The sequence below is a fragment of the Cyprinus carpio genome, chromosome A14, assembly GCF_018340385.1.
Source record: "Cyprinus carpio isolate SPL01 chromosome A14, ASM1834038v1, whole genome shotgun sequence".
Classification (NCBI taxonomy): Eukaryota; Metazoa; Chordata; class Actinopteri; order Cypriniformes; family Cyprinidae; genus Cyprinus; species Cyprinus carpio.
The window spans coordinates 9,300,909-9,325,044 of NC_056585.1; the positions used below are offsets into that span (position 1 = coordinate 9,300,909).

The window sequence follows — 24,136 nt, forward strand, 5'->3', positions numbered from 1 at the left end:
CAGATAAATGAGGGTCAAAGGTTAAATGCGTTCTCATTTATCACTGAAGCATTAGAAATGGATCCTGAGGACAATGACTGACTGCACAGAAACCATTTCAGGAAGAAAAACTAACCATTTGCTTTTCCTTTAATGTCAATTTAATAGTTGATAGTTAGTTAATTTCATTTTCATATGCATATTTACACTTGATTATTTTGATGTGCAGGCAATGTTTATATAGGAGAAATGTAAGCTGAATGTCACATTTTGTTTTCAACAAGAGTCAAACTCTCAAACAGAAAAATCTGTAATTTGTTCTGTAGTTTATTAACAGTTTGAAATGGGTAAATCTTTGATTTTATATTCCAAACTGTTTGCTTTCATCAAAGTTTATTTGAACAGACACGCTGCCAGAGTAACTTTAGGTTGTGTAGAATGTGATTAACCTGATGTTTCTTTCTCAAAGCACAAACTGCCATGTTTATATGTTTATATTATATTCTTATTTACATTTATTCTCATGCAACAATTTTATTTTCATAGTTCAATTATGTGTTGTTTAATCATTATAAGGACTGTTTATCTGTGTTAGTTCCCATGAGTCTTATCATAATGAGTTCTGCACCTTTAATAGCTACACATCTGTATATTTTAGTTTTGCTACTGAAAGCTACTAATAAACCATGGAAATGTCACGTGATCTTGTTTTTATCAGTGAAAATACAGTTTATTGGGAGCGTTTGAGAGGTCAATCCATGTCAAACACAAACTCATATTTGAGTTTGAGCACATTATCTGTTCTGAACCAGATCTCAGAATAAATACTTCATGTCAAAAAGATTTTCTATGCATGAAAAAGCCATCAAAATGTGAAATTCAAATAAATACTGTCAGTTTCCCACTTGTAGTGGGTTTCACTTTTCTGTGGGCAATAAAATGCTTCTTATTTACAATCATAAATATGTCAGATACAACATCAGAGACACACAAGGCCAGTTATATTTCAAGGAACATGAATCTGCAGGCATCATTTACTCACTCTCATATCATTCCAAACCTTTAAATTGTACACAAAAGTAGACACTCCATAAAATGTAAGTGAATGGTGTTTAAGCAGGATTTAAAGCTCCAAAAAGCACAATACACTGATTTTTAGGACAAAATGTAAGATTTATGTATTTGAAATGCATATATATGTATATAAACAAAAATATAAAATAAAAAACTGGTCTTTCCAAGCACATTTTGTCTTTTTTATTTTAAAAATGTTGAGTAAACCTGAGTCAGATGAGCATCACCTCCTCGAACACGACTCCATCTGAGTGTTTGTCCAGTCCTCCGTCAGCTGTTTCCTGCGGGTCCGAGTTGATCTGTGCGACTCCCAGCCTGTAGAGGGCGTCTCTGATCATCACCACCTCTCCCGGCTGACAGGCACTCAGCGCCTCCGTGATCTGATGGTTCACGATGTCTCTGCTGCTCAGGAAGTCCAGCAGGCGGTTATAGAGGTAGTAATACGCTGCGTTATCGAACACGAGAGCTTTCCGCCGGACTGCCGCTGCGCTGCTGTCGTTGATGCTGGTTTCACCCTCGGGTTCGTCACAGATCTCTGCGACGGCGGCAGTGTACGGCTCCAGCTCTTTGCAGAGCGTGATGGCGTGGTGGGCGTCGTGGAGGGCGTTCGGTCCGTCGGGTCGCACTATCCAGCGAGAGGCGGATTTGGTGAGCGGGTGCAGATGAGGGTTGGACTCAGTCACTGTCAGATCCAAACTGTACGGCTGGTCCTGAAGCTCCGAGCAGGAGACGTACTGAAAGAGGGGAGGAGACAGATGTGATTGACACATTCAATGGTCAATCAGGCGTTTTAAAATCTGTGTACATGTTCACAGCAAGGAAAATTCACCATGAGGTGGACAACTCAACAAAAACCTATTTTTTGAAGGAATATTTTCATTTCGATTTTTATATATACAGTGCTTTTCACAGTATTGAGTGTGACATCTCAAAGTAGCTTTTTAGAAATAAATGGACTAAGTTATGATATTTTAATTTCCTTCTTGGAATTGCCACAATAAATGTGTCGTACAGAAAGAGATTCTTAAACATGCAGCTAAAAGCCTCACCAAAATGACATTTTATTTGTATATGTGGTAATATAATATAATGTCTGTGTGTGCAGGGTTATCACAGGTAAATAAAACTAAAGCTATAAAAAAAAATAAAAAATATCAGCAATTTTATTTGTATGTAACTTACATTAAATTTAAAAACCTTAAACTTATTTTAGTTCATTTTATGTGGTGTACTAAAATAACTAAAACTGGAATAAAAATGAATAAAAACATTTTAAAAATCCTAAAAATGGCAACAAAATTACTAAGACAGCAACTAAAATGTAATAGAAAAAAAATTATTTCTTTTGTTTTTAAAAGGAGAGTTTTTTTTTTTTTTAAATGTTTTTAATGATATATTATGATGATGAATATTATTGTCAATATTATTTAATAATATAACTTGTATTTTTTAAATATATTATTAATATTATATATTATTAAATTTATATATATTATTATTTTATAATTTATAGTAAATATTTATCTGGCTTTAATAATGAATTAAAAGTAATATATATAAACTGTATATGTTATTTTAGTATAATTGAGATATTATTATAGCTTTTATTATTATTTTTCATTTTTTATATTTTCTGTTTTCATTTTAATTTTAAATGGTGTTTTTTGTAATTTTTATATGTTTTTTGTTATTAAATGTTTCGATATATTTAAAAAAAAAATCAGAATTTATTTAGTTTTGGTTCTTTTAGTACATGAAGTTAAACTAAATGAAAATGAGAAATGTTGTCTTGGCATCAAGCTGAAGTAGAATAATTTTTTTTCCCTTAATATCTTTTATTTTATTTCAGTTACTGTTTATTTTATTCTAAGTCTAGTTTCAGTTCATTATAATAACCCTTATTGTTTATAAATATTATATGTTTTTGTTTCTGCAGCAATACTGAAAGAGCATGATAAGTTATGATTGTTTTTTGGAACAATTCATAAGTGGACTTTTGTGAAATATGTAAATGCAACAGAAGCGTTACAATTAACAATAAAATAATAATTAAATTTTTAGGGTTTTTTGTTGATGTATTTCTGTCGATTTTTGTGGTGTGGTGGTGTCGGAGAAACATCGCTGATTTTTCCCCCACATCTGTGAGGCCAGTTCAGGATATAATACATCAGTGCAGAGCGCCACCTTCTGGGCACAATCCGCCACATACACCGGCGGCCAAAACCTGGACGAAACCAGCAGGTCCAGATGATCTCGAGCGCTTTCTCTGCGGACGATGTACTTGGATCCGCACACGACCTGCAGAGATCAGACTCACACATCAGCTCATCTGACCAAATCAAATCATCATCATAGAGCTGTGCTGTAGTGAGTCTGGTACCTGATGAGGACACACTTTACTGACTCTGCCTGCCGTCAGGAGCGCGTCGGGCTGCTGTGCCGTCCACAGGCCGTTCTGTGAGTGTGAATACAACAAAGACACAGACGCCAGCAGCTCGTCCTGTCAAACGAGACCAGCATGATTACTACAGTACAGGAATATTCAGAGTAATCTGACTTACTGTCTAGAAGTGGCAGGTGAAAGGAGGAGAAAGTGTATATATAAGTATATATATATATATATATATATATATATATATATATATATATATATATATATATAATTAATTATTATTATTTTTTTTTTTAGTTTTTTCTTTGTATACAACATTTTTTCTGTTAATATTAGGTTCTAGTATGTACCCATTTAGATAGCTGAGTTAAGGTGTGTGTGTGTGTGTGTGTCACAGTGTACTTTATCAGTGTGTGTAGCAGCAGGAATCCCACACTTTTCCAGCACGTCTCTGAGCTCCTCTTCACTGAGCAGATCCTTCTGATTTGGAATCAGACGACCCTCATGGATCAGATGCACCCGGACAGATGGGTTTCCTGAAACACACACACACACACACAAACACACACACACACACACACACACACAGAGAGAGAGAATAACACTGAAATCAAGCATCAAAGTGCCGAGTCACCTTAATAATAAAGCCTGGCATATGACATAATAGTCTGAAATATAGACTGAAATGGAACAGTTTATCGAACCTTTAGACAAAATATTAACAAAAGGTTTGCATATGTGTTTTATGTTTTGTGTCATATTTGATCCATCAAGATTTTATTCCTGATATAGTGAGAATATGGAGGAAGAAACAGCTCAGTTTTATTCTTTTTTTTTGTAAAATGTTTTTTTTTTTTCTTTTACTAAAAGACCATTACTTTCTACAGAAGTCGAAACAATCAGACGACAGAAGGATTGTACTAGATTCAGTTTTGATCGTGTTGATCCTTTCACTCGGTCATCTCAGTACCTCTGAGCTGCGTGTCAGACGTGTCTTTGTCTTTCTCTGTGTTGATGACGCTGGTGTTTCTCATGAGAGGAGGGATGAATGGGGCGATGATAGAGGCGTCGAAGCGCGTGATGGGAAAGCTGGAGGGAAACGCTGCCTGTTCCAGCGCCTCGTTCTCCATCGTCAGCCAAAACTCATCAACGTGAACCTCATCCGTCGCCTGGAAATCAGGCCATGTGAACTACACAGAGAGAAGAACAGAGTTACCGTGCTATATTTGACCTCATTACAATTTTTTTATTATTTTAGTATTACTTGTGCATTTAGTATTGACATAGTATATTATTATTTTGGATTAGATTTAACTTTTATATATTTTTTTTTATTTTTTTTTAGTAACTAAGTTTATTTTTTAAATATTTCTATTAGTGTTAATTTATATTAATACATTTAATTATTAATTATATCGCATATATATCGCATATATATATATATATATATATAAATATATAAATATATATAACATTGCCGTTACCTCCACGTTTTTGAGCAGTAGCACATTGCTGGAGTTGCGTTGTGCGATCTCCAGTTTGGGAGCGATGCCGCACACGCCACAGATCATGTCGTTATAGTCTCGAACCGTCAGACACTCAAACGCCCAGTAACCGCTGCAGAACAGGTCCTGAACACACGACACCTGATCCGAGCTCAGCGCGCCGTCTGAGACACACACAGAGAGAGACGTTAACCTCAATCACTCGCTCAGTAGATGAGAGATGAGGAGGATGATGATGATGAAGCACCTGTGAGCGTCAGTGAGTGTTTGATTATACTGAGAGCGGCGTGTGCGGGTTCATCGCCCAGTCTGATCTGATGTCTCATCTTAAAGAACAAATCCAGCGTCACCAGCAGCTTGTTACCCACGTTAAACAGACCTGAGAAAAAACAAACACACTGAAACGCTAACTGCAGTAATACATATCAACATGGTGCTTTATCAGTGTTAGATTTTAGTACTGAGATAACATTAGTTTGTTGTTGTTTGTTTTTTGGGGGTGAATTTGTTGTGTTTTTATTTTTGTATTTTCTGTTTTCGTTTTAATTTGACTTTTTGTTGTGTTTTATCATTTTTTTTTTAAATGTTATGTTAATTTAGTTACAGTTTTAGTAGTCTTGTTGTGTGTGTGTGTGTGTGTGTGTGTGTGTGTGTGTGTGTGTGTGTGTGTGTGTGTGTGTGTTTTTTGTGTTCTTAATGGTTTTTGTTTTGTTTGTTTGTTTTTTTAATTATTTTTTATATTTTGTTTTGAGTAAGTTTTTATTTTCATGTTTTCCGTTTTTTATTTGAATTTTAAAGTTTTGTTAATTTTGTGTTTTTGTCATTTTAAATATTTTCTTTTAAATATGCCTATATAGTTTTTATATATTTTTTTTTTTTATTTGAATTAGCTTTTATTTCCATTTTTCTGCTTTCATTTTAATTTCAGCTAAAGTTTTAGTAACTTTGTTGTGTTTTTGTCATTTTTTATTATTATTATAATTTTCTTTTATATGTCTATGGATACATTTTTTATTTAAGTTTCTTATATAAGTTATCTTATACTACATAAAGTTAAATTAAATGAAAATGAAAAATGATGCCATGGCAAAGAGCTGAAATAAAATAAGTTAAAGGATTTTTATTTATTTATTTATTTTTCAGTTTATTTAAGTTAACATTTAACATTCAGTTATATTTATTTACAAGTTTTCGTAATTTTGTTGTGTGCTTTTTGTCATTTATATTATTATTATTAGTATTATTGTTATTATTATTATTCTACATACGTCTATATATTTTTTTACGAACAGTTATAGTTTTAATAATTTTAGTACTTCAAGTTAAGCTAAACTTAAAAATGTTGCCTTGGCAAATAACTGAAATGAAATAAGTTTAAGTTTTGTTTGTTTTAACTTTATTTTATTTATATAAAAGTATCTGAAGAAGTTATATAAAAAGTATATTTAACATCTGATTTAATGACAAATGAACATATTTTAGTGTGTGTGTGTGTGTGTGTGTGTGTGTGTGTGTGTGTGTGTGTGTGTTCTTACCCGGGTGCAGGTCTGTGAAACTGTGTATGGCCAGACACTGGAGATTTGTACAGACTTTCAGCTGTAGAGTTACAGGACGAATCGAGCACTCCGTCAACAACCAGCATTCCTCCAACCCCGCAAGCGAACTATAAAATACAAAACAACAACAACACAACATGCAAATCTCCATCTGAGAACATATGAGTTTTGTCGGATCAGTCTGCTCTCACCTCTGGTCTCCTTTGAGCAGTGGGTCTTGACACAGACTGCAGTGTGTGGCCGCCGGCTCGAAGAAGCTCGGCCATCCGCTGCCCTCCTCGGTGAGCTTCTGCTGGCCGTTGAGCTGCTGAATGAGGCTGAAGACATCCTGCAGCTCGCTCTCACTCTCAGGGAACTGTAGACAGGAGCGCAGCAGACTGACGGTGGAGTGACGCTGCTGATCTTTCTGAGCGCTGCTCAGAGGCTGAGACGCATCCGACAGAAGCGCAGAAGCACACACATCCTCAGCAGACGGCTGGAGAACACACACACACACACACACAGAGGAAACACAATTTCAGTTCAGCTTAAACAAACATTAACATTGCAACTAGAGCTGAAACCAGTTGATATAATTAAAACTAAAACCTTAATAAAATATGGCCATAAAACCATTTCATTATTTGAAATAAAATTAATTGAAATAAAAAATTAAACTTATTTTATTTCAGTTAGTTGCCAACATTTCTCATTTTTGTTTAGTGACAAAAACTGACACATTAAAAATCCCTAATTTAAAAAATAATAATAATAATAATAATAACAACTTGAATAAAAATACAAGAAAAGTACAAATATTATTTTAACGCAGCTAGTTCAAGGCAAAATTTTCCTATTTTGTTTAGGGTATCTTAATTTAAAACTGTTAGTAAAACTTTATTGATATATTTAAAGAAAAGACATGACAATAAAAACAATAAAAGTCACAAAAAACACAACAAAATTGCTAAAACTTAAAATAAATGTTAACTGAAATAACATAAAATATAAAAAATATTTAATTTCCTTTATTTGCCAAGGCACCATTTCTGATTTTTGTTTAGTTTAACCTGATGTACTAAAAAAAAAAAAAAAAAAAAAAAAAAAAAAACACTACTTAAACTTGGAATAAATTAAACTACTTAAATACAATATATACAACTTATTTAAAATCAGCTAGTTTCCAAGTTATTTTCTTTTTCTAAATATATTAAAATATACTATATGTTAGTAACTATATGTTAGTAAAAAGTGCATAAACATATGTAAAAAATAAATAAATAAAATAAAAATGACAAATACAAATTAAAATTACTAAAAATGACCAAAATGAAATTGAAAATTATATATAAAAAAACTAAAAATAAATAAGTAAAAGTGACAAAAAAAATTACTAAAACTTTTATCAAAATGAAAATATAAAAACTAATTCAAAATACTAATGGAAATAATAATAGTATAATAATAATAACATTATTCAGATGGAATTGTTTTGAGCTTAATTTGAGTTAGTTTGGTTTAAGTTGACTGTCGGCTGTGCAGTGAGTGCTGGAACTAACTGTGAGTTTGTTCTTCTTGGTGGGTTTGTTGGCGAGTTCACAGCCGCAGGTCGGACAGTGTTGAGGTTTGTGTCTGTTCTTATAGACGTAATCACACGCAGGATTCTTACATCGACCGCGACCTCTCGCTGTAGACAAACCCAGAGCCTGAGGAACAGAACAACACACACAGAGCTGATCAACCGTCACCAGACTGAACCCTGAATCTGTACACATGAATCCATCACAAACACAGAGAAACACAAACATGCTCAGAGGTTGAGTCGTCTGTCTCAGCAGTGTGTGAACACTCACTAGGGAGGATCCAGCTGTTTTCTTGAAGGGCAGCATGGAGAGGATCTTGACGCCGTTGTCTGTGATGATGTACTGGTTACTGCTGACCGTGATGGGCTTCTGAAATCACAGTTCAACAGCTTTTACCTTGTATCACACACACCAGGCTCAACTTATTCTTATTATCATCACCTCAGATTATTATTATTATTATTATTATTATTATTATTATTATTATTATTATTATTATTTCAGATTATTTTTATTCTTCTTATTGTTGTTGTTATTTTTTATTGTTAGTATTATTATCTCAGATTATTATTATATTATTATTATTATTATTATTATTATTATTGTCACAGTTATTTTTATTTTTAGATTATTTTTCTTGTTTTTGTTACTATTGTTATATTTATTACTTTATTATTCCCTCAGATTATTTTTACTCTTCTCTGATCATTATTATTATTATGTATTATTACTATTGTTGTTGTTATTTTTATTGTTCTCTCAGATTATTATTATTATTTTTATTATGTATAATTACTATTGTTGTTATTTTTATTGTTCTCATATTATTTGATTGTTCTTTTTCAGATTATTTTTCTGCTTGTTGTTTTTTATTAATTTATTGTTTTTATTACTTTATTATTCTATCAGATTATTACTGTTATTATTATTATTATTTTGTATTATCATTATTATTATTATTATTATTATTATTTTAGATAATTTTTCTTGTTGTTGTTATTATTGTTATATTTATTACTTTATTATTCTCTCAGATTATTTTTTTTGTTCTCAGATTATTTGATTGTTCTTTTTTCAGATTATTTTTCTTCTTGTTGTTTTTATTACTTTATTATTCTATCAGATTATTACTGTTATTATTATTATTTTGTACTATCCTTATTATTATTATTATTGTCAGTTATTTATATTTTTAGATTATTTTACTTGTTGTTATTATTGTTATATTTATTACTTTATTATTCTCTCAGATTATTTTTACTCTTCTCTCAGATTATTATTATTATTATTATTATTATTATGTATTATTACGATTGTTGTTATTATTTTTATTGTCCTCTCAGATTATTTAATTGTTCTTTTTTCAGATTCTTGTTGTTGTTGTTTTTATTTTTGTTGTTTTTATTACTTTAGCAGATTATTTTTTATGCTCCTCTCAGATTATTATAATTATTATATTTATTATTATTATTAGCAATATTATGTATTATTAATATTGTTGTTGTTATTTTTATTGTCCTCTCAGATTATTTGATTGTTATTTTTTCAGATTTTTTTCTTCTTCTTGTTTTTATTACTTTATTATTCTCTCAGATTCGTTTTATTTTGCATTGCTACTATTATAAATAGTATTACCTTTATGTATTATCATCATAATTCTCTCAGAGTGCAGTGTAAGTAAAGTCACCTGTTGTAAGGCACTGGGTGTGATCATGTGACCCAGCTGTTTGAGGGTGCTGGGTTTCAGTCCTGCGATGTGTTCATTGGCTGATGGTTTTACTGGAAACAATAACACAACACATTACACCTCAGAGAGTCAACAGATAATAAGATAATATGAAACCCAACGGATATAAACACGAGAACAACAGATCATTAGATGTTTCTCACCAGCTTTGATGACAGTAGCGTCTGATTTGACTTTATCAGGAGGAACCGTGATCCACTGCACAACTGCAGACTGAGCGGCTGTATCTGTCCACATCAGATGCATTTCATTCACATTTTCACTTTCTGCACATGTGCATGGGATCAGGCACTAGTTTAGTGTTTTTAAATAAAGCTTGACTCACTATTCTGTGCCGGAGCTGGAAGAATAGCTCGTATCCGGCGTTTCTGTAAAGCACCGCTTGCTTTTTCTCTCGTGACAACCTGAATTTGACCAGCACCCAATGATCTGAAACGAGCAAAACACACAGCTGAATGAAGAAGACCATCAGTACTCTATGCATATTGTGCAGTACACACTGTGTGCCGTCCACTATTATAATACTATGTGAAACAGTACACAGTGTGCAATAATAGACATTTTATACAGAAATACAAGCTACACTTTAGTCACATGACCTCATTACGCTGCATGTTTAATTCAGCGAGTGCCGCCAATTTATCATTTTTTTCACATTTTTAATTTTTTATCCAATTTTGTGTTAATAATCTTAGTTGTAGGAAATGTTTGCAGTCGGATAAAAAGAATCAAAAGAATCATACAACTATTAAAAATCATTTTCACTAATTGAAAGCTGAAATCAACTGATATATGAATATTAGATGAAAAATATTAAAAACTCTCTAAAACTGGCTAAAATAAATATGTAGTAAAATGACAAAAACTGAAGTTAATTAAAAGCTACAGAAAATCACTTTTAAAATGTAAAAAGAAATGAAAAAAAAAAAATAAAAAGACATGTATTATAATGAAAAAGTAAAATTTAAAGTTAGTTTGTAAATAGTGTGTATAAAAATGTTAATAAATATTTTAATTATTTATATATATTACGACACATGGAAGGTCGAGTCAGTGCATTGCATTGTGGGATACATCATCTCACAGTGTGATTCTGCTGTAAACTGCATATTTTGGCAAATACAGAAAGTCATCCAGGTATTTCAAGCATAACAGAGAATTATGTTCACAGTATGCATACTACTGGGTTTCTTACAGCACAGCGGTGCATTCGGCGCTCTGCGCTCCATCAGATGTTTTGACAGCGACTCGATCAGGTGTTTGTTGGGCTGACGCTGCATTCACCCGCTCTCTCTTTCTACGGGCCGCCCTGCGAGCAGCCGCAGTCCCGCCGTCCAGAGCTTTATCTGAAGAGGTTTTCTGAGTAATAACAGAAGCGCTTGTCTGCTCTACTGTGCGTTCTGTGTCTTTTGATAAGGTCTCATTAGGGTCTGACGGATGAGGCTTGGAATCGTCACACTGTTTTCCTGAAGACGGGTCAGAAGTTTTGACCGAGCTTCTCTTAGCCTGTAACAGAGAGAAATACAGTTTGTTTTATATTACTATATTTTTAGGATTATAATTAGGAATGCAAATTTAAAAACAAAAGCCACATTATCAGTTCAAATAATTTTTAAAACGTAATATATATATATTTTAAAGAGGGGTAATTCTTTTCTACACCCACTGTACAGTATATACAATATAAATGCATTTGAATGGGTATCAGACATGAGTAACATTGAATTAGAGTAACACAGAATAACAGGAGCACAGGTTTGAGGACTCACAGGGGCAACCCATTTCCCCCCGAGGTGTTGTCCGCAGTCAGGGCACTGGGGCGGTTTGTGACGGGTGACGTATGAAAACACACACCCGGGTGTGGTGCAGTTGCCCCGTCCTCGCCGTGTGTATTTGATGGGCTGAGAACAGAACAGATGTCTTAGTTATACATGTCTGATGCATTATGAACTGGAAAAATCTCATGCTCATATCAGACTTCTTGAGGTGCATTATAGTTATTGTTTTATACTAAAAATTTAGACTTGTTTTAGTTCATATTTTTTGATTTTTTTTGTAAAAATATAAAAAAACATTTTCATTACTTCAATTTTTTTTTTTGGTGAAATAAGTAAAATCTATAATTTATTTTTTATTTTGTTTTATAAATTTAATTTAGTTTAATTTATTGTTTAACTAAAATTATTTATATATTTTCTTAGATATAAAATTAACTTATTGGTAAAAACATTTCATACTTAATTGATACTAAAATAACGCAGATGAAATGATCGGGCTGGGCGATAATCCAACGATGATAATCATGAGCCATAGTGCGTAGTTCCCGCTTGTCACCTGCTTTGATCTACGAGCGGTAGATCTGTCAAGCTATATCGGGTTATTATGCAGATGAATCGCATTTGAAATGCACGTGATATTGCGTAGCTTGTCAGCGATCTAGCGCTCTGTCTATTAAATGCCGGTCCTTTGAAAGCTGACTATGGCGATCATTTGAAAGCAGGTGATGGCGATTTAGCGCTAATCAGGGAACCGGCTTTACTGACTAGATGCTCATGATTATATCGTTAGATATATCGCCCAGCCCTAGAAATGACCCATATGAAAATGCTGTTTATGGTTTTCACAGATGATTTACTGACCAGTTTAAAGGAGAGTTTGGGTTCTGGTTTCACACTGCTCACTAATGGAAACATCATTATTGGGCTGGCTGTGTTAATCACTTTATTTTCCATGACACCCTGAAAAACACAAGACACAGAGTAAATATTAATCACTCATTTATCATTTCTAAAAACCTGTGCATCACCTGTACATTCACTTCATTCATGTGCTTGTAAAGCACCTTTATGTTTTAATGTGGATGACTGACAGCTCACCTGATTGGGTATTATAGCAACTAGATGAGTGGCATCTGCTTTGATCTGCGGCATCAAAGCCCCGCCCTCCATTCCACTCTCTATCGCCATGCCAACGTCACCATACGACACTCGAGACTCCTCCCTCTTCACAAGCAGAGCTGGTAGTCTTTCAGTGTGATTCTGGGACGGTGCGTCCTCACTGAGCGCCTCGATGGCGATGCACTGCTCCGACAGCTCCACCTCACTGCCCAGAGTCATGGGGGACACCAGCGTCTCCTGCGCCGGGGCCTGAGGGGCTCCATCCACGGCCCCATCCACCAGCGCGTCCGTCTCGCCGTCTCCCTCCACCTGTTCGCCTCCCGCTGAACTCTTGGGCAGAAGCACGTAATTGGCCCTCGGGAGGATCTTGCGGAAACCTGGTACGTCCTGAGAGGACGCAGCTGCTGATTGGCTGCTCTGTGAAAAGAGACGTAAAATTTACTGTCATAAGACATTAGGAAAATATAATTTCTTCTTTATTTGTGAAATATGACCTAGACATGTTGTTTACAGTTTTGTGGAGATTCAACTGTGCAGCAGAAAAAAGATCCAAAAAAAAAAAAAAAAAAATCTAAATGAAATTTTTTTGTGATAATATATTAGTACGACTACAAAAATATATATACTATTAATTTTTATATTTTAAAAAATGTATGTATTATTGATTTATTTAATAAAAGTAATATAGTAATATTTTAATAATAATAATAATATAGTAAGATTTTAATAATAAGAGTAATATTTTAAATTAGATTTTATTTATATATTTCCTGTTTTCACTTTAATTTTAAAATGTTCAGTAATTATGTTGTTTTCATTTTTATTATTTTTTAAAATATGTCTATATAGTTTTATTATTTATTTGCTTTAGTTAATTTAGTTTACGATATTTTAGTACTTCAAGTTACACTAAACGAAAATGAGAAATGTTGCCTTAGCAACTAGCTGAAATATTATAAGCTCAAGTTTCTTTCTTTCTTTAATATTTTATCTCAGTTAATGTTTATTTTATTTAAAATAACAATAATTTTTTTATGGTTTTAGTATTGGTTAACTATAATAACCCTAATAATAACAGTAATAATAATTATTATTAATATTAATATTATTATAACATATTATTATTTGTAATATTTAAAAATAAGTATATCGTAATATTTCACTGTAAAATAATAAAAACAAATTTTTTAAGAAAAATTATATAAGAATGTTTTTTACAGTACAGGACTGTAAATTTACAATACTAATATTTACGGTTGTCTTAATTTCTTCATTTTCAAGTGTTAAACCATCAATCTTCATTTTTATTTATTTATTTATTTATTTAGTGGATAGCAGCCAGTTTATAAGCACTTCTCATCACAAGTCTGGGAAGAAAAAACAGTGCCATGTTTCACTCTGAAATCATATTTATTTCATTAAACAGCCTTTGCACACTAATAATCGCCATATAATAATAAGTCATATCACAATTTCGGTTTTATTACAATTAATCATGCAGCCCTACCATAAAGTATTCATAACTTTCAAAATGTAATCAGTTTTGATGAATAAAATCGAAAGTTGTCTTTTAATTCATAAGTATTTTTAATGTAAATTCAGGAAAATGCAACGACACAAGTACACGTAACTCCATATTTAGTTACTCAGTTAACTGGCTCACCGGGTCGATGCCGTCTTTCTCCATGCGCGCTCTCTCCAGGTAATAACCTCGATCCGCCACGTTCAGCCTCTTCCAGCTGTCGCTGATGCATTTGTTGATCTCAGACTGCGGCAGGTCCGGATGCTCCTGCTGGACGCTCTGATGCACGTCAAAGTAATACAGCAGATACGCTGACCTGTGACAGCAGACGGGCCGTTAATACAAATCAACTGCCTGCGTGTTCATGTTTCTCAGGGAAGATCTACCTGGGCTTCTTGGGTTTGTCTGAGCTCTCCATGCTGCCTTTGCTCTTGCGTTTCTTCTTGGGTGAAGGAAGTTCCAGAAGCGTGTAGCAGCTCTCCACCTCCATCTCTCCATAGATGGCCTCCATCTCTGAAGAAACAGAGAAAGAGAATCAAAGAACCACGATAGAGGATAGAGGCCTTTAAAATAATGTATTACCAATAAAATTAGAGAGGTGTCATTCAAGATTGTTCACTAGATTTATTCTTTAAAAACAGGTGATTAAGGTTTTGGAAATGCTTTTTTAATGAGAGAAATTAGAGAATTGTTTTTTCATAAATACAAAAATAATAGACATATCGAAATGCAGTGTCTTATGTCAATGATGTTGAATTTAAAATATGGAATATTATCAATCGAAAATTCAGTTACACTTTACAATAACCTTTCATTAATTAATGTTAGTTAATTAACATGAACAAATAATGAACAATACATTTATTACAGTATTTATTAATCTTTGTTAGTGTTAATTAATGAAAATACAATCAATCATTGTTTGTTCATGTTAATTTGCAGTGCATTAACTAATGAAAACAAGCTCAATTTTAGATTTTAATAACGCGTTAACAAATGTTGAAATTAAAATTAGTTAATAAATGATGTAGAAGTATTGTTCATTCTTAGTTCATGTTAACTAATGAACCTTACAGTAAAGTGCTACAGATACATACAAATGTAAATGGGCACCACTCATTTTAAAATAATATAGGTCCTGCTTATTTTAACAGCAAAAAGAAATAAAAAAGCAGCAAAAATGGCTGCAAATTACCGCCCGGCCATTATTAAATTATTATTATAAATTAAATTAAATATTATATATATATATATATATATATATATATATATATATATATATATATATATATATATATTATTTTTATTTTTGCAAAATAAATTTTCTATTATAAATATTTATTAATATGTATTATCCTATTTAATTTTGTAGCTGCTCTTGACAGGATTCGTTACATTACTTACATGACACTACTGTACTTCAGGGAATACTATGGTATTACTATATTGTATATGGTATTTCTGTATTACACAACACATGGCGCTACTTTATAAACAAGGTAATAGTTGTTGCTGTTAGTTAACATTGTGCTACTGCAGCAGCTGCAGGTAAACAGCAACATTATTTGGACCGCGTCACGTGACACTCCTTAACCGCCTTCACGCACACAAATATACACACAAATATGATTTTAACTGCATTTTATTATCATAAAAGCACAGTTTAAGAGGTTAAAGCAGGTGGCGGAGTGTTTGCGGCACGTCCGAGTGTGTTTTGTTCGCTCCCGATGTCGCTTATTGTTGAGCGCTGATACTGACTGTCCGCGGCCAATGAGCGCGTCTCTTATTGAAGCCTTACCTGAGCGAGCGCGGGATCGGTCCAAATCTAGACAAATCTCTCCTCACACCGGCGCTAAAGCCGCGGGACCAGCGGTCCGGATCATGTGTGTGTGCGGCGTGAGGGTTCAGTCGCGGGTTTAGCGTGTGTTTCCTGCAGTATACTGCTATAAAATGGCGGAGGAGCGATCAGATGAACAACTGGAGGCCCAATGAGAGTTTGGTCTGCGGCGGCTGCAACTGAATAGTACGACGTTTATTTCCCCCTCGGGTTTAAGCGATATTTTTACACGGATTTATTTTATTTTATATGTATGTAAAAGCCATATGGTGACATATATATTTGTTAATAACTTTCCCAGGATACATAAAACTGTCCTTCCCGCAGTGGGCGCTTGGTGGCGTCACGTGCCGATTCCTCTGTTGAGTCGTGTTCGAAACTCTGAATGTTTTCCTAATGCTGGCTTTTGTTTTCAAGAGAAATTAGCATCATATAAACCTTTTAATTACAGACATCTTTTCCTGAGACGCAAACAGAAATCATCCCCTTCAGTCTCTATAGGATGATAACACCAAACTGTAATGGGGAATGACAGTGATTGGGCAACCGCGAAGAGCGATGAGAAAAGTAACGCGTATCACGTGACAACGCCGTCTGCTTTAGCATCGTTTATTTACACCTCAGTAATGACACCGAAAAACTTTAAATAGGCATTACATGGGGGGAAAAAACATAATTTAGTATGTGATTGTTATTACTTATACTCTCGAGCCGTCATACCTGACAAATTACAGGGAATTTCGAGTCGCTAAGCTTTGTCTGTTTTGAGAAGCTCATGTATTTATTATTGTAGCTTATACATAACGCTTCTTTTGTTGCGTATATCGTTAATTCTAACAAAAAATAAAAATAAAATATATTCACAACAGCCCAGGCGTGATTTGTGTTGTTCGAGCGAGTCGTCATGATTCAGACCAGGCGAGTCGAGCACAGATTGAATCGTTTGTCATTTCTGCAGTATGGCGGAGGACAAGGTGAGAGAAAGTCTGGCTGTCTTCAAAACAAACCCTGTTTTAAAACGAATTACTGTACAGTTAGTAGCAAAACGCGTATGTAGTGTATATTTAAGCGATGTGCTATCAATGGCACCTGCTGTTTGTTAATTAGCGCTGTTGTAAAGCTTTATTGGAGTTATGTATGTTTTAAGTCACTGCTGTGTTTCTGAACTCTTGGCATTTGACAGAAAACACAACATCAAACATAAGAGTTCATTAACTAGACTGAAAGTGCCTTGAAATCGAGTAAAATTGATCACTGCAGTCGGTCTGCCATCTGTCTAATCATAAACAACAGCGTGCTGCTTCGATCATTGGTCTGGATGTGTCAGTGGTCTGATTTGGTCTCGTGTGGTCTGGTGTGGTCTTGTATGGTCTGATGTGGTCTCGTATGGTCTGATGTGGTTTTGTATGGTCTGATGTGGTCTCGTGTGGTCTGACGTGGTCTGGTCTGGTCTGGATGTGTCAGTGGTCTGATGTGGTCTCGTGTGGTCTGACGTGGTCTAGTGTGGTCTGATGTGGTCTGGTGTGGTCTTGTATGGTCTGATGTGGTCTCGTATGGTCTGATGTGGTTTTGTATGGTCTGGATGTGTCAGTGGTCTGATGTGGTCTCGTGTGGTCTGACGTGGTCTAGTGTGGTCTGACGTGTTTTGTTTTAGTTTGTTTTGTTTTGTTTTGTTTTGGTGTGGTGTGGTATGGTATGGTGTGTTTTGTTTTTGTTTTGTTTATGGGTTGGGTGGACTGAAGGATCTGGCTCAGCTCAAAGACCAGCTTGAGGAGATCCAGAAGAAGGTGGAGAACGAGGTTCAAGCAGGAATCCCTCAGGTACCTCAGAACCAGATCCACGACTGATCCGGATCGGTCCGGTCCCAACGATTACTAAAGAACACGTACAGAAAGTGTGCTGCTGTACTGATGAATAGTTCAGTTTGGTAATGAGAAGGTCCCCTTGTGAGGGACCCCACTGATAAATATAACGGTAGCTGTACATTTTTATGTATAAAATCAATTTATACTTTGTGGGGTTAATGTTATATTTATTATTATTATTATTACCAGTTTTACTATTATTTTTTTATAATTATTTTTTTTTCTGATTTCATTTTTCATTTTTTTCCTTTTTTTGTCTGTTTTTGTTATTTTTATTAGTTTTGAAATTTTATCTATATAGTTTATATAGATATTTTCATTTATATTTTCTGGTTTCGTTTTAATGTTTGTTAAAGTTTAGTAATTTTGTTGTGTTTTTGGCGTTTTTAATAGTTTTTTTTTTTTTAGTTTGTTATAAGTTTTATTAATGTTTATTTCAGTTTTAGTTTTATTAATTAGTTTTGTTATTTTAGTACATTAGTATAAACTAAATGAAAATGAGAGATGTTGCCTTGCCTAAAAATAGGTGTATATATATATATATATATATATATTATATATATATATATTTTTTTTTTTTTTTAATCTAATATTATATATTTTTTTATCTTTTATTTCAGTCAAAGTTTATTTTATGTTAATATTTTTTTTATTTGTTTTTTTTGGAAAAGTTTATATATATATTATGACAGCGATATATATAATATATATTTTTTTTATCTCAATTAAATAATTAAATAAAACAAATTGTTAAAATATTTTCTTGGGAAAAAAAAAAAGATTTTTGACTTGTCTTTAGAACGCGAAATGTTTATGAATATCATAATTGTTTTTGTATGTATTATTGTAATTATATTATTTTATTTAAAAATAATTTAGTGAATAAAAAAATACATACTTAATATCTTAAGTGTATATATAGTAAAACAAAAAAAAAAAAAAACCCCAATTTTTTTAAGGACCCCCACCCCCTTGACATCCCCGGACCCCAGTCCGAAAACTCCTGTGGTGTATTTTCTAAACATGTTGCACTTCATACACATTAAGATCGACCGCCTGCATGCTTCCCAGCAGCTGAAGGCTGTCCTGTTTGTGTTTCTTAGGGTGGCTCACTTTTAGCGTCTCCTTTCCTGAAAGGATTCCTGGCCGGGTATGTGATTTCCAAACTGCGTTCCTCAGCCGTCCTGGGAGTGGCTTTGGGAACCTTGACGGGAATCTACGCCGCTCAGAACTATCAGGTGCCCAACATTGAGACGAGCCTGCGAGACTTCCTGAGCTCTCTGAAGAAAGGACCGAGTGATTAACAATTCCTCAGCAACCAAATTCAGACTGAAGAGGAGCGCGTGTGTCCTTCAGCGTCACATCGGAGCTCCTTCCCTCCGGAACAGAACTGTTGAGTTAGAGAAAACAGTGTTTCGAGGTCTATGTGTGTGTGTGTGGATTTGGACTTTAATATGTTTTGATGAAAAGTGGGCGTCATGTATGGCTGCACAATTAATCGAAATAAAATCAAAATCACAATAGAGCTTAGTACGATTATCAAATTGCAGTGGCTGTTTATTTAATTAAATATGTGATGCGTGTTTCAGAGTGAAATGTGTCACTGTGCTCAGTCGGTTTAACATTTGAAAATGAAGAAATTTAGACATACATAAATATTAGTATTGTAATTTTACAGTAAAAAATGTTACATGATATTTTGTTTCTTAAATACTCAGTTATTTTAAGTGCAATTACATTAGTAGGTTTTTTTCATATTTTTATTTTTAGTAGTAATAATTTAGTAATAAAATAATTGTACAGCTGCACTATTAGATACATTTATTATATTATAATATTCTTACATACAAATTTTTTATTTTACATTGAAATTACAGTAGTAATATTTCTTTGTATATTTATTTAGTTGTAATAACAATTCAGTAAAAAAGTAATTTTACAGCTGTACTGTAAAATAAAATTCTTATAAACACACACATACAGTATATACTGTATAAAGAGAGAGTATTATAATATTATTTTAATAGTATTAATATTTTAATATTTCATATTTTTCTTGAATGTTCTTTTTTTTTATTTTACAGTGAAATTACAATATTATTATTTTTATTTAGTAGTTAGTCATTTTTGTTGTTGTTGTTATTCTTTTATAATCATATGGATATATAATCACAAAATCTTTGTCCAAATTGTGCATCCCTACAGACTAGCACAGCAAACCTCAAAAAAATAAAAATAAATAATTTAATCAAAATTTTAATTTAATTTTTTTTTCCGTATTTTCAGCCCCAAATCACGTGGCTCTAGCATCATGTCTGTTTTGTTTGATACTGCACCATTGAACCGTGCTTTGTTTCAGTCTTTTGTAGTACTTCCTCCTGTTCTTTCAGAAGCAGCTGTTGCTGACAGACGCTGAGCATGATTGTGATAGATAATGTTGGTTCATCTAAAGCAGAACCTCCTCGCAGAAGACGCTGGGTTTGTCTCCTTCTTCTTCATCTATTGTTTCATCTCAGGATTGGCCGCCGTTTACACCGAACGGATGCTGAAAACCCAGCGGGCAGCAGTGGTTTCTCCACTCTCGTTTGGCTCATTACTGTGGGACAGGCTGCTAACGGGCTCCTCGTGTCCGTCGTCATGAATCACGTGGCTGTTTGTCAGCTCCTCTGTGCAGGTGAATGACGTGTTGTCATGGATGATTCTGGGGATACAGCTTACTTCCTGTTTCCCGTGCTGCTGATTGGATGGGCCTGTATTACAGGTAGATGGGACGCCACCAAAGATGATTTTATTGCTTTTTTATTTCTCTTTATCTGTAGTGAAGCGTTTATTTTTTTTAGCATGTGCCGTCAGATATCTCTGTCTTCTGCTTTTGTCCTCCTTCTAGAAGTGCATCTTACTGTGAATGAACACCATCTCATCAAGACTGAATCTCTGTTCATGTGTTGGTTTTATTCATGTGCCGTATTTTATTTTTAAAATAATGTTGAAATGAATGGTACAGCACTCATATTTAAGGCAAATTTATGCAAAGTGTAAAGGAGAACTAGTTCTCAACTGACTTACCTGCTTAAATAAAGGTTAACAAATAAATATAATGGAGCAATCAGTGGCCTGGTCAAGTGTTTTTGATAATGAGGTGATTAATATTTATTATACAGAAAAATGCTGTTTCTGTCTGATTGTTGTTGTATTTTTATATCATTAATTAATATTTTGAATTTTTATATATATTTTTTTCATTTTTTTTTTTTTTTTTTTTTATTTTTGGTTTTTTTTTTTTTTTTTTTTTTTTTTTTTTTTATTTTTTTTTATTTTAATTTGCCAGCTTTATTTTTATTTCCATATTTGTAAATATACTTCCTCTTCAAATTTTTTTTTTTTTTTCAGTTGCATCTAAAATGTTTATTTTATTTCTGGTTTAGTTCAGTTAACAAAAAAGATAAATACATTTTTAATAGTCTTAGTATTAGTTAACAATAACAACACTGTCTCTGATGTGTTTTGTGTCTATTGAGGTTATACCTGTAAAGTTGTCTTTAGAAAAATCTGAAAAATCAACTTTGTTCGAAAGGAAAACAAGTTCTCATTCCAGATTGACAGATGTTTGTTTTTGTTTTAAAGCATAAACTCACTTTATTTTGTTCAATTTCTCAGAAAACAAGACATCAAACTGTTCAATTTGTAAATGTATTGTGATTAAAGATGTTTAGATATTTGTATTGGGGGAAGAAAAAAAAACAGTGTGGAAGATATTCATTTTGCACTGCATGCAACATTTAATGCCATGACTATACGCATTTCTATAGAGTTTCTGCTTTGATTAAAGACGTTTTTAGGTCTTAATTTATGGAAGGGCAAATGAAGACTTTAAGACCCACAGATGAATTAATCTGTGTTGGATCAGATGCGTCATGGAGTGGGACTGAGACCTTTCCGGAGCTGCTGGATTTCGTCCTGGAGCTGCAGGTTTTGTGAGGACAGATGCACAGCATCCTGAATGGCGTCTAACAGCAGATTCCTGTACCTTCTCTCAGACATGCACCTCTGTTCCTCCAGAACCTCACGAAACGCCCTGAACACTTCAAACACAACCAGCACAAAAAACACCCATTCAGACCACTAGATGACATAATGATATATTAAAGGAAATGCAGCTACATAACTTGATGTCTTTGTGTGTGTGTATAAACTATATTCTTCAAATGAATATGAGGTACCATTTGATTTCTTATAAATATGATGGTTGTATGAGAAACAGACTGAAAGTGATGTCAGTTTTCAATTAGGATTCAATCTGAATGTGTCCCATCCAATTTCAGATTCTGAAAGTTTATGTGAGCGCTAAATTTATTTGCATTACTTTTCATGCTTTCAGTTGCATTAGCATAAATGTGTCACGTGTCACCCTCAGAACTGGAAAAACAGTCGCCACTATAATCGGTTAGTTTCTTTATATAGCACATTTAATAATGGCAAAGCCAACCAAAGTGCTAAATAATAGCAAATTTAACACAATAAAATACACAAAATTATGCAACAATAAAAAGTAAATTACACATAATATATATATATATATATATATATATATATATATATTATGTGTAATTTACTTTTATATATATTATATATATATATAATATATATATATATATATTACATATATATATATATATATATATATATATATATATATATATATATATATATATATATATACATAAAGCAAATATTTATTACATATTGCATGCACGTTTGTAGTTTTCAAAAAATATTTCATACATTAAAATTAAAAGCTGGGATTTTGTTGATTTAGGTTTTTTATTATAATTTTATAATTGTGTTAATATACCTGGGATATTTTTTCTGCTCTTTGATATGCCTTTTTTGTGTTTAGAATAATTGTATTTATTCTCCTGAGTCTGTATTTTTTTTTATTTTTTTTTTTATTTAAGTTAATTTTTTTTCTGTTCATATATTTAGTTGTATTTATATTGGAATAAAAGTCCTTTGGTTTCTTAAAATGTTCCTCACACTAAGGATAAGAAAGGTTCTGTTAAGAACTGCTCACTAAAGGCTTCTTTGAGGAACCAAAGATGGTTTTCTATGGCATATCACCTTACGAAACCTTCATTTTTATAGCTGATTGTAATTTGAGTACCAACTTTTTTTACCATAAAAAAAAAAAAAACTAACAAAGATGTTCACCTGCAGACTCTCTTCTCTGAGGTTGCTGATCTGCTGCTGGTGTTGTCTGCTCTGGGTCTCCAGGTCTGCAGACGCCTGCTGGTTCTCCCTGCGCAGCGCCTCGATCTGAAGAACCAGGATGTGTCTCTCTCTGCGCAGGTACGACATCTCGCCCTCCACACCACCCATCTGCCGACGGGACAGAGTCAGTCACATGATCAGAGCGGCCCGTTTGAGCTCTGCTTGTTTAACTCAACCAGAACTCACTTGAAAGCCACAATGATAACTGTTATAGGTATAAAACACTGAAAATAATTTATATACAACATTTTATAAACAGATTGACCAATCAGAAGCCAGGACTGGACATATCTGTTTAATAGCACACACAAAGGTGAATAGGGAGAACATTTTGATATAAACACATGACTTTGTATTTTTAAGAGGTGTTGTTTTTTGTTCTTTTTCACGTGTCCTCCGCTCTCACCTGCTCCTCCTGTAATTCTCTCTCCATCTTCATCAGTTCATTCTCGATCAGTCTCTCGTGACTCTCTCTCAGTCTTATTCTGCGCTCCAGGAGTTTCTCATGATGTGGGGGTTGTGCTGGTGTGAGAGATCTCTGGACTGCTGGAGCTGGTGCTGACGGAGCTGGACTGATGGCTTGGATTGTTTTTTCATAAATAAGAGATTATTTTAATGTATGCATTTTGTGTTATTTATAAACAATCATAATTTCACATATAGATTCATAAAGACAAGTCATCTGTAGTTTATGTTTGACTGGTTGATCACATTGTGTACACACTGTATGTACTTACTTGCATTTTTTTTATTTAATTCAACTTCTTCATTACAAATTATATAAGCAACAAGTGTTGGTATTGTTAACTAAAACTACTGTTTATTTAAATAAGGCTGAAATAAAATCTAACAAATAGAAGACAAATAGAAATGTTGCCTTGGTAACTAACTGAAATAAAAAACAACCATTTAAAATGCTAAAATTGCAAATA

General features: G+C 33.3%; 2 protein-coding genes and 1 long non-coding RNA gene across 3 annotated transcripts; 2 read left to right on the top strand and 1 right to left on the bottom strand.

The window, feature by feature from the left end:
* Positions 1-684: 684 nt before the first annotated feature.
* LOC109085853 (HMG domain-containing protein 3-like) lies at positions 685-16,548 on the bottom strand. Its single transcript, XM_042770620.1, has 21 exons — positions 16,033-16,548; positions 14,621-14,747; positions 14,376-14,550; positions 12,692-13,129; positions 12,455-12,553; positions 11,585-11,716; positions 11,011-11,321; positions 10,141-10,244; positions 9,959-10,042; positions 9,756-9,847; positions 8,339-8,437; positions 8,045-8,191; positions 6,698-6,981; positions 6,486-6,613; positions 5,198-5,329; positions 4,930-5,114; positions 4,416-4,635; positions 3,848-3,981; positions 3,434-3,553; positions 3,145-3,351; positions 685-1,790 (listed from the first exon to the last, which is right to left on the bottom strand). The coding sequence occupies exons 2-21, from the start codon at positions 14,743-14,745 to the stop codon at positions 1,266-1,268; spliced, it is 3,741 nt and encodes a 1,246-aa protein (XP_042626554.1). The 5' UTR covers positions 14,746-14,747; positions 16,033-16,548; the 3' UTR covers positions 685-1,265.
* A 1,034-nt stretch (positions 16,549-17,582) lies between these two features.
* LOC122147511 (SLC35A4 upstream open reading frame protein-like) lies at positions 17,583-19,459 on the top strand. The gene is made up of 3 exons (XM_042770528.1): positions 17,583-17,617; positions 17,726-17,891; positions 19,040-19,459. The coding sequence occupies exons 1-3, from the start codon at positions 17,583-17,585 to the stop codon at positions 19,238-19,240; spliced, it is 402 nt and encodes a 133-aa protein (XP_042626462.1). The 3' UTR covers positions 19,241-19,459.
* A 532-nt stretch (positions 19,460-19,991) lies between these two features.
* On the top strand, positions 19,992-21,045 carry LOC122147568. The gene is made up of 2 exons (XR_006161673.1): positions 19,992-20,697; positions 20,824-21,045. It is a non-coding gene; the product is annotated as an uncharacterized LOC122147568 (long non-coding RNA).
* The last annotated feature ends 3,091 nt before the right edge of the window (positions 21,046-24,136 follow it).